Source organism: Xyrauchen texanus, chromosome 14, assembly GCF_025860055.1.
Source record: "Xyrauchen texanus isolate HMW12.3.18 chromosome 14, RBS_HiC_50CHRs, whole genome shotgun sequence".
Taxonomy (NCBI): Eukaryota; Metazoa; Chordata; class Actinopteri; order Cypriniformes; family Catostomidae; genus Xyrauchen; species Xyrauchen texanus.
In genome coordinates, this window is record NC_068289.1 from 13,111,680 (window position 1) to 13,122,758 (window position 11,079).

The following is an 11,079-nucleotide window of genomic DNA, read 5'->3' on the forward strand; positions in this document are numbered from 1 at the left end:
CCATTCGCAGTGTGTCATGGGAGTGGGCGAATGCTGCAGGGCTCTTTTGGCATACTCTATTCGCCGTGATTCTCTGATTAGAGGATCTTTCTTTGATGGATAATGGGTAGTGTATTTCTTCACCAGGAATTCTGTGTTAAACACATTAAGGTGAAAATATGCAGACTGATGTTTTAAACAGAAGCATATAACATCGACTAACAACCTCAGAGCTGGTAGATCTGTCTTAAAATGTTTTTTAAGTTATCATTAAAAAAATTATTGAAAAAATCATTAAAAAAATTGAATTTCTTTTGGGTTCTTTTGGGCACTGTGAAAAGTTTTATTAGGTACCCTGTAACTGCAAAAAAAAAAAAAAAAAACAGGTTCACTACCTTGTATTAAAGTATTAGTTGACCAAAAAATACAAAGCTGGTCCATATGATTTTCAGGGAAATTAGACCTGCATTTCAGCCTGTTCCTTACACAAATGTATTATATGGCTTCAGATAACTGTGAATATAGCACACACAAGTAAAGTTCCCTGTCTGTCGCTCACTTCGACATTGTGTTGAAGAAGCGACACTAAGGGTCTCTCTTGACAGCCTAGCACATCTCTGAACTTGAGAAAGGGCCAATGAGAAATTGGCAGACAGAATTTGTATGTCCCTCTCCCAGACATACGGGTCTGGGAGAGGGACAAAGGGAGGGAAACATGCGTCTGTCCATTCAGCTAGCTGCAGTCACTTACTGTTCCACTCATCTCTGTAGAGTGTATGCTGTTGGATCTTCGGCGCATATCAGCGGCTTTCTCCCTCTATGCACAGCAGTTCAGCTTTGCCGCTGGGCGCTTCGACAGCGCCTCTAAAACAGAATAATTCTTAAAAGAGTTTATTTTCTCTAAAAGAGCAAGACACAGCAGCATGGAACGTCCTTTTCAGGACAAGTCTTTATAAAGATGCCCTTCCACCCCTGTGTAGTTCCTGGATGTGGTCAATTTCTCTCTGCTCCTGATGGTCACAGACGCTGCCTCGTGTGTCTAGGCAGCGATCACACCGAGGCAGCATTTGTGGATGGTTTGTGTTCTCAATGCGGGAACCTCACCATGGCATCATTACTGTTGTGACTTTCCTTCTTAAAGAGGAACGTCACTCCAGCCGCCCCCGCATCGCTCCTTCACACGGGATTGATTAAATATTATCCCGTCCTCCACTCCATGATATAACCAGGTTTTTGGCCCCAGAAAGACCTTTTTTGAGTGGAAACTCATTGAGGATGACCCTGCTGGCGATGGAGGCGATTTGGGGATGGCAGCGGGCACACTGCACATGGTTTCGCCGGGTAGATCCCCACGTTGACTTCAGACCAGGCTCCGGGTGCCACTCACAGCCATGCCCCCCCCCCGGTTCCTTTCTTCCTGGAGGTGCATGATGACCTCTGGAACTGGATGGGATGCGGAAGATCTAAGTGGCCTACCACCTGCTGTCATAGACATGATCAATCAAGCCAGAGCTCCCTCTACCAGCAACTTTACTCCCTAAAGTGGCGCTTGTTCGCGAATTGGTGTACTTCCCGGTCCGAAGACCCGCAGAGGTGTGCAGTCGGGTCAGTGCTCTCATTTCTGCAGGAGAGGTTGGAGGGGAGGCTGTCCCCCTCCACCTTGAAGGTGTATGTAGTCGCTATCACGGCCCACCACGAAGCAGTGGACGGCAAGACCTTGGGTGAGCACGGCTTGATTATCAGGTTCCTTAGAGGTGCCCGGAGGTTGAACCCTCCCCGGCCTAGCCTTTTCCCATCCTGGGATCTCTCAGTGGTCCTCTCGGGCCTTCAGAGACCCCCCTTCAAGCCACTAGAATCAGTCGAGCTCAAAGTCCTCTCAGTGAAGAGGGTTGGGGACCTGCAAGCGTTCTCTGTCAGCGACACCTGCCTGGAGTTCAGTCCGGCAGACACTCGTGTTGTGCTAAGACCGCGCAACCGGGTTACGTGCCTAAGGTTCCTACGACCCCCTTCAGGGACCAAGTAGTGAACCTGCAAGCGCTGCCCTGGGAGGAGGGAGACCCTGCCTTTTCATTGCTGTGTCCAGTGCGTGCTTTGCATATTTATGTGGACCGCACGCAGAGCTTTAGGTGTTCTGAGCAGCTCATTGTCTGCTTTGGTGGACAGTGGAAAGGGAATGCTGTCTCCAAACAGAAGCTTTCCCACTGGGTTGTTGATGCCATAGTATTGGTCTATCACACCCAGGCCATGCCCGGCCCCTTGCGGGTTCAAGCACATTTGACGAGAAGTGTGGCATCCTTGTGGGCACTGGCCAGTGGCACATCCCTAGCAGACATATGCAGAGCAGCGGGCTGGGCAACATCAAATACCTTTACAAGATTTTACAATCTCAAGGTTGAGTCGGTCTCGTCCCGTGTTTCCTCATGTCCAAGTCGGTAGAACTCGGTAACGTGGAACAATCGACCGGGTGTACCACTTGCACCTAGCGCCTTTCCCCTCCACTGAGGTGGTCATGTGCACTCCTATCCCAGGAGATCCCACTCACTCGGCTCCCTGGATGACACCTCCCTAGCCATCTGGTCCATGAATTCAGCAGAGGAATTCTCTGACCAGACCCACTATGGGTACTGAAACTACTCCGTACTGGATTAGGTGCTCCACAGGACAGGCCCCTGTGTGCATTAATCACCCTGTGTATATTTTCCCCTACGGGCGGACCCGTGTCTCCCTTGGGCAGTCCCCGCTGCCCCTCAGTTGCTGTGTTTGTAGCAACTCCTCCCTCGCAGCAGGTATTATCTACCACCGCGCCATTCCCACATGTGGCCTGAAAACCCATGTGACATATTACGCCACTCTTTACCTCCCCCCAGCCTGGGCAGGTGGTGGTCTCCGTGGGGTCTTTTCCCCCTGAAAGAATAGGAGTTGGAAAGGAATGCCCTCCCCGATGTGTGTGAAAGCGTTAAGATGGCCCCAGCTGCTTTGACTCTATGCAAGAAACATAGAGAGAGAAAAGGCACGGCTGGTCGGCATGATCCCATTCCATCACTTTGTTCCCTTCTTCGGATTGCCGGGAACATAAACTGCACAACTGCCTGCCCGCACCCGCATCAGCAGTGCACGTACACGGTTCAGTGCATGGCGTGATTGAATATGGACTCCTAGTGTTGCTTCTTCGACACAACTTCGAAGTGAGCGACAGACGGGGAACGTCTAGGTTACTGTTGTAACCTCGGTTCCCTGATGGAGGTAACGAGATGTTGTGTCCGCCTTGCCACGATGCTGAACCGAGCCACTGTTATGGCCTAACCTCATTCTCGGCTCCTCAGTGCAAAACCTGAATGGACAGATGCATGTTTCCCTCCCTTTATTGCCGTATGTCCGGGGGAGGGACATGCAAATTCGATTCGAATGGCTGCCATGATTGTGACTGATAAATTAGTTTTGTTTACAACAGAAGAAAGGAAATATGAGGGTTTTGAAGGAGACGAAGACAGCAGATGTGATATGTTGGTGTCATATATAATCATACGAACGAAGTTGTAGGATTTCTTACAAATTCGCCATTTCGTACTAACTTCTTACTAATTCTCGTAATATTGTTTTGTTCATTCCCTGCTTAAATGCTTTGTAGATCAAAATGATTTGGAATTATAATTTGGATCATTGGAATTCTGTGCATGTCTTCATAATCGACATAGGTGTTAAGTTCTGTAGATACATCAATTGTGCACCATGCTAAAAACTTCTGTCTTTTTCTTAGGTGATCCAGAGGACGCATATGTGTGGAGATCAGCGGGCCACTCTGCAGGATTTATTGCAATGGCGGAGAAGTGTTTGTGATGGTCGATCAGACTGGCAGAACGCTTGGCTCCACACAAAGCCCTCACCCATCCTAACAGTGAAGAACAAGAGTCCCATGACAAAGAAAGCATCGCCCTAGAGATTGTGGTCTTCCTGAGTCAAACCTCACTTTTTCTGACCCTATTCCTTAGGTCTGATTGTCCTTTTTAAGTTAAAGAAATGCCCATCACATAGGGATGAAAGCAGGGCCGGACTCCGAGCTCAGGTGTGAGGGGTATCAATGGAGGTGGTAGTTGGACATCCTATCCCCTCGTTTTTTTCCTTTTATCTTTTTTATCTTTACCTCTTTTGAAAGAACAAATAGATCTATGGAAATAAAATTGTTCCACACCTTTCTCTCCAACTAATGTCCAACTGGGACAAAATAACATGAAGCCCCAAAGACTACTGAGCCCAAACCTTGAGAGAGAAAAATTAATCACTGGGCAGACACAATGGGCATGACTATGATGAATCCCATTCACAGTGTTCTAAATGTTGCACTGTTTGGAAGATGTGGAGATCTGATAAAATTGCCTTGAATTGTAACACGTCAACGCTAATCCTAGGGCTGTGCAAACATATCTCTACTTTGCTACTGTGTGCTATAGTCTACATTGTTGGCCATATTTTATTTAGAAACTCTGGTGCTGGTCACTCCACGTGAGATTGTTGCTGCCTGGGTTGGGTAAAAAGTGCAAGTTTTGGCTCAGTTCAAGCACTGCAAGTCACATGGTTGTGGCAGACATACTTAATGTTTACAAGAAAAAAAATCACCATGTTGACCTCAGAGGTCTAGCTTTGTGAACCAAGTCCTTCTTCAAGTTCAGAGAAGCAGCTACACCTCATGCTCTTTCAGGTGCTTTGGTAACCCTCCTCAGATGCAACCATCACACACAGGTTGTGACATTAAAAAGAGGTCAGGGTTCAGGGAAATTAAAAGGAACAACCCAGGCCCATGACATCTCCACCAGCTTCTGGAATATCTTCATTGTTTTGTGTAAAGCTTTGCACTCTAGGCCTGTGTTTCTCAATCCTTGTTCTGGAGGACCTCAGCATTGCACATTTTGGAATGGATGTCTCCTTTATTTGATACCCAGTTCAGGGGTCTTGTCTAAAAGGATGCCTTGATCAACGAAAGTCTCACAATTCACATTTACTGCTACTAAGGTTAGGGTTAGGTTTAGGATTGGGCTAAAGTTAGGCGTAGGGTGAGAGTTAAAGTTAGGTTTAGGTTTAGAAGGTAGGGTTAGGAGTAGGTGTAGGGTTTCTGTGGGACTTCAAATAAACACAATAAACAGTGTTTAAATGTTGCCCAACCCTAACAACATCAAGAGGCAATGTCCATTTTCAAAGCTTTGTCATGTACTGTTGGCAAACTGAAGATACCTAATTTATTTACTGGTTAAAGAGCACAAATATCCAAAGACACTTGTAGATGGACCAGTCATTACCAAGGATGGATGTTACTGCCGTAATTGCAGAGCTGTAATCTGGCAACTCTACCACATCTCCCATGCCAAGGCTTTTTGGAAATTGCCTCAAAGGTGCTTATGTAAGAATGCTCTCAGTTATATGGACTCTTGTGCATTTCAGTAACTTGGTAGATGACTAGTATAAACAGACAATCCGTCTCTCTCGACTTTCCACATGTGCAAAGGAATACAGATGCCTCCAAACTGATTTTTCAAGAGTTGACGGACGTTTTGTTTATACATACAATGGGCACATGCAGATTTATTACCTAGATGGACTAAAGCATAAATATTTTTGGACTTGGAAGCAGTTTCTGGCTTGCAGCAGGAGACCCTCTATAAGCACAGCCTGATGTACAGGCACTTTTCTGAGAATAAACAGGACACAACATGTACTGGTTGTCTTCATTATGACTGAATAGATTGGTAGTGTTCAGATTGTGAAGGCAGAATGTAATAGGAGTATGTTGACATGTGTTTGTCTTTATAATGGAAATAGATTACTGAATGTTCAACGATAACTGCAATTATTACAGAAAGACTAAGGTGGTTAAATTTATAGTGCAGATATCATTTTAGTTGTTTGTTCATAATGAACTCTTTACCTGTTCTCCATACCCACAACACTGTAGTCAGTATTAGAAATGTTTAAAGATGTTTAACATGCTGTACAGAACGTTTGTGTTTGTGCAAGTATGTTTGAGTTGCATTTGGGCTCTGCATTCCTTTTAGGCTTTATTATGTACCCATTTATACCTGCCTGCTTATTCCGAGGTCAGTGTCCTGTCTTGCTGAAAAAATTGTATTTACAGTATACATCCCCAAATTACACAACAATGTTCCACCTTCCAAAAAGAGCCTATTCAGCCCACTCTCTTCAGGACAACTGATCCAATACACTGTCATGTCAAGGTCTTTGGTCAACAATTGAATGTACATACATTATAAATGCATTTTAATTGTTAAAAAATTGGGAAAAGTTATAATGTTTTAAATTTACTTGTTTTGTTTAATGATTGTATTGATGCCATTTATAAATGTAAGTAATTTATTTTCAATTCAGAAACAAGATTTAAAAATAATTTCATCAAATATTACAAATAATATTTGAAGCCTACTTTTGTGAGGGAAAGACTAGGACCAGTATTTCCTTCAGGATTTTGTTGGCTACTGAACATCCCCCTACCCCCCTAATAACTGGCCTAACACTAGCAATACTATTTTCCCCAACATGTTTTTGTTGTTTTTTTTTTTTTGTTTTTTTTTTTTTGTTTTGTTGTTGTTGTTGTTCTTGTTGTTTTTGATGATACTGTATGTATGTTCAACTACTCACTGTCCTAAGAAAAACTTAACATGTGAACAGTCAGTGTAGTATGATTTAAGTCTTTCCTTGACATTGCTATCCAAAATTACATATACCACAGTAACAGTCATGATTTAGACTGTTGGCCTTTCAGTTTGATTGATTAATTAAAAAGAACCATTTCAGTCAAGTGATTTGTTTGTAAATTGTTTGTTTTGCATGCAGTCAGTGACAACAGCGAAACACAATGTCCATTCGAGTCCAGACTCTTTCTGGCTCCATAAACCATTATACATAATTCTCAAATCAACCTAAGGCTGCTAAGGCTTATTTGTCATAACTGTATTTCAACATTACTATTATGCTTCCCAAGTAATGTGAATAGTCCCTCCTTCCTCCATTCCATTGGATGGTGGTTTAACCATATTTCACTGCTGTGGAGATCAGAGACGCATAATAAAAATCACTGTGCTTTTTATAGTGCAGGCCAGTGCTAACAGAGACCGGAACACTTCTTGAGTTTGATCCACAGTTTTAGGTCTCTCCACCTGAGTAACAACAGCAGCTGCTTTGCATCACTACTGCTTAACAGGGTTACTAATACTAGTATCTGAAACATTTATTTATTGAAAAATCTTTATTTTCTAATGTAAAGTATTGACTTGCCATTGATATTATAAAGCAAAAAGAGAATAAAAAGAATTGTGCAGTAAGGGCCCATTTTTCTACTCTCTTACCGAAACGTATCTTAATGCATGAGAACCTATGAAGTCCATGTCCAATCTAGTCTGTTTCTCTGTGCTTAGCCTGTTACGTTGTTGAGATGTAGTCATCATTCAAACATTCTCTGTCTTACATGGTGCTGTGAAACCATCCAGATCCCTCTCAGAACATTTGAAAATATGACAACCTCCCCCCATTCAAACACGGTCTAATTTTAATGGGCTTTTTGATGGCAGAACTGAAACGACAGACATGGTCTGGCCAAGATTAATGCATAGAGATCATAGAGAACATCTTCATCTTTAAGACGAGAACAAACTCATTTTGTTTCCAGTACTTGCTCAAACTGTATATGCTGAGCTAAACAAAATAGTGAATTCACATGGCTGTTGCTGTCTTTTGTAGTTGATGTGTTTGTTTTAATTTTTTTCTTGCTTTATGATCTTTCTGTAAATTATATATAAATATGTGTATTACTTCAATACATATGTGTTCGTGGGCAAAGAAAAAAATTATGTCTTGGTACATATTTTGTCTTGAAATGTTTTATAAAATTCCTGTACAGCAATAAAGCACAAAAGTGTTAGTCAGCTGTGATATAGTCTGATTATTTCTTCAAGAAAGAAAACAAAAAAACTAAGTATTTTTAATAAATGTAATGACTCTGCACTCATTTAGTCATTTAGCAGATGCTTTTATCAAAAAGACTTACAAATTAGGAACATAGTAAGCTATTTGTCATACAAAGTTCAACAACATCTACAGTGTTGTACTGCAAAGCTCTCAAGATGGCTGGAGTATAATAGGTGCTAGCGCATAGAAAGGGAAAGAAGTTTTGTGTGTGTGTGTGTGTGTGTGTGTGTGTGTGTATGCAGTAAGTGCAAGTTAAGTTCAATAGTAAGTGCAATTATTGTGTATTGGTTAAGTGCTTGTGGAACAGATGTGTTTTCAGCTGGTTCTTGAATGTTGAGATGTTATCAAAAGATCGTGTGGATGTTGGAAGCTCATCCCTGAAAGATCGTAAAATAGACTTTGAGACTCTTGTGATGGGACCATTAGGTGCCACTCATTCATAGATCACAGAGAGCGAGTTGGAGCATAGACCTGGATAAGTGAACGGAAGTAAGAGGGTGTGGTTCCATTGGCTGTCCTGTAGTCAATTTTTTTCTGTAAATCTTTGTAAATAGAACTTTTTGGATAAATGAACCCAAGGATTCTATACAGAACCCCAAAGAACCTTTTTTTTCCCCTAAGAGTGTGTGTTTGACCACAATCGGGATCAGTTATTACTGTATAATAACAGAAACCCATTTCCGCGTGGGGGTGGGCTATATAAACCAAATATTTACAATTATATAGATTATTATCACTGGGGTTATTAATGCAATTATTATTTAATTACTTATTTTTAAACACGATTAACAATCGTATTTTATCTAATTACACAATGAGGATTTATTTACATAGACATTACAGTTTTATTGTCTGTTAATGCCTGATCTTCTGTAAAGCTGCTTTGGAACGATGTGTGCTGTGAAAGGTGCTATACAAATAAAATTGACTTGACTTGATATAGTGGGCATTTTAACATTTGAAATCAATAATTTTATTTGGCCATTGAAATTCCTAAAGACTGTGAGATAAGATCCATTTCACAATCCTTCCTTGCCACACTTTTTGTGAGTATGAGACCATTAAGACCAGTTTTAATACTATCTCAGGTTGAAACTATAGCACATGACATTCATATTTGATCAATTTTGGTGAATCTGTTCAAACTGACCATTTTAATGTTTAAATTCAAAACGTTGATTCAACTATTTTATTTTGCATAATGAGTCAAGCATGACATTTTATTTAAATATATGTTGGCATTATTTTTGTATATTATTGATGCAGATAAAATAAAAAATGTAATATTTCCTTGTGTTAATTTTGTGAAAAACATAATTATTGTACATTTCATGTTCTGCATACTGAACATTGTAGGGTAGATTGCAATCTCACAAACATCAGAAATAGAGGCTTTCCTCCTGCTAGACAGCACACATGCACAGCTCTTCCCCAGCACACAGGGCAGGGGCGTGCCAGGATTTCTTCACAGGAGGGGTCGTGCAGGGTACAGTGATCCATCTATCAGGGTGGATGTATGAGTGTGGGGGCACATGTGTAATATTGCATAATGTGGAGATGTGAATAAGTGGGGGGTTACTGTTGGCCAGTACAGGGCTGGGTGCAGTGCTTGTGTAAGCTGATTACACTCTTATCGTTATTATTAAGACCAGCAAAGACTCGTAAATCAGACCACACAGAAAAGAACACACATGCCATCCGAGTCACATGTTCAAAACAACACCATTCAACTGTAAGCATAATTTGCTACAATGAGCAATCCCTTGCAAATATACATAATTGGGGCAATATAACACAGCTACAACCCCAATATATACTGTACACATGCACGATATCTTAACATATGCTATCGCTCACCATGAAAACTTTAACCAGAGCTATGAACTCATCCTTTGATTACTGACACCTCGCACTGCAAGTGTGTTTGCTGATGAGTTTGGGGCAAATTGTCAATGAAAAAGTATTTGAAAATCAGACAAAAAGAGGTCTTGTACCAAAAAGGTACAAGACTGTGAACTTACCGTCTTTCATGAGGGCACAGACTACATTCACATTGCGAGCATTGCGAATGAGGTCATTGAATAAAAAATTATGGGAATATATAAAACTAGTAATTTTAGGTTATTGATAATACGAAAGTGTAGAAACAATATATTTTAAGTTTATTGCAATATATTCCGATATGTACAAATAGATAAGTAGTTTAAGGGTCAAGAGTCACTTTATTCCGCCATTCACAGTGTATCATGGGAGTGACCAGTCGCTTCTTATCTTATTTGGCAGGCTCGGTTCTCTAATTGGTGATGCTTTCTCTGCTTGATTGGTAATTTGGCTTTTTACCATGAATTCCACTATCAAACACGATTTTGAAACACTGAACTTGAAATAACGCAAAACATATACCACTGATGAACAACCTCAGAGCTCAAGGTAGGTCTGTCTTTAAATGTTTATAAGTTATCACTGAAAATGAAAGAGTCTATGGAAAAAAATATTTTTACTTCTGTAACCAGACTGTTGAGCTTTATTGTATGTTTTTGCATGGGCAATAACGGTGGAAATGTTAAGCAGCTTTTATGTAGCCAAGACATGTTGCATTTCAGATACTGACTTTCCAAAATAAACCTACCTTAAGAAATATTCACTAGAGTACACAGTGTTACAACTATCCCCAGTCTCCCCTATAGCATTTGAGTAAACCATATCCCCTATCAATCAATGGATTATCAGTCAAGTCATCAATTATCAAGTCATTTCAATGGGTTTGATTTGCTATTTGGAAAGAGCCAATAATTAAAGCATACTGTATGTAAGGAAGTGTAAGGAGACCTTAAAGGGGTTCTTCATTTATATGGAAATCTATATGGATTACACATTCAGACACAGCATTTTACCTGCCATGCACCCCTTGCACGTAGATCAACATTGACAGTTTAAAATTAAATTCTTACTAGTTTAGATTGTAATGTGAAGATTATTAACAGCAGCTGATATAATGTGAAGGTATGGGCTTGAAGGTATGAGAAGAGACAGGGTGTTCCTCCATATAAGGATAAGAGAACGATTTTGTTGTGTCTTCTTCTGCCATCTGCTTGTGTTGACACATTTATTAGGCTGAAGAGGAAAAAC

The 11,079-nt window shown here is 41.0% G+C and overlaps 1 protein-coding gene across 1 annotated transcript in view; it reads left to right on the forward strand.

Annotated features, from left to right (window-relative positions):
* Positions 1-7,894, forward strand: part of LOC127654875 (unconventional myosin-XVI-like) — a 277,645-nt gene extending 269,751 nt beyond the window's left edge. Inside the window, exon 35 of the mRNA XM_052142405.1 lies at positions 3,737-7,894. Coding sequence (XP_051998365.1) covers positions 3,737-3,916 — 180 coding nt within the window. The 3' untranslated portion in view covers positions 3,917-7,894. The remainder of the gene's footprint in view (positions 1-3,736) is intronic.
* The last annotated feature ends 3,185 nt before the right edge of the window (positions 7,895-11,079 follow it).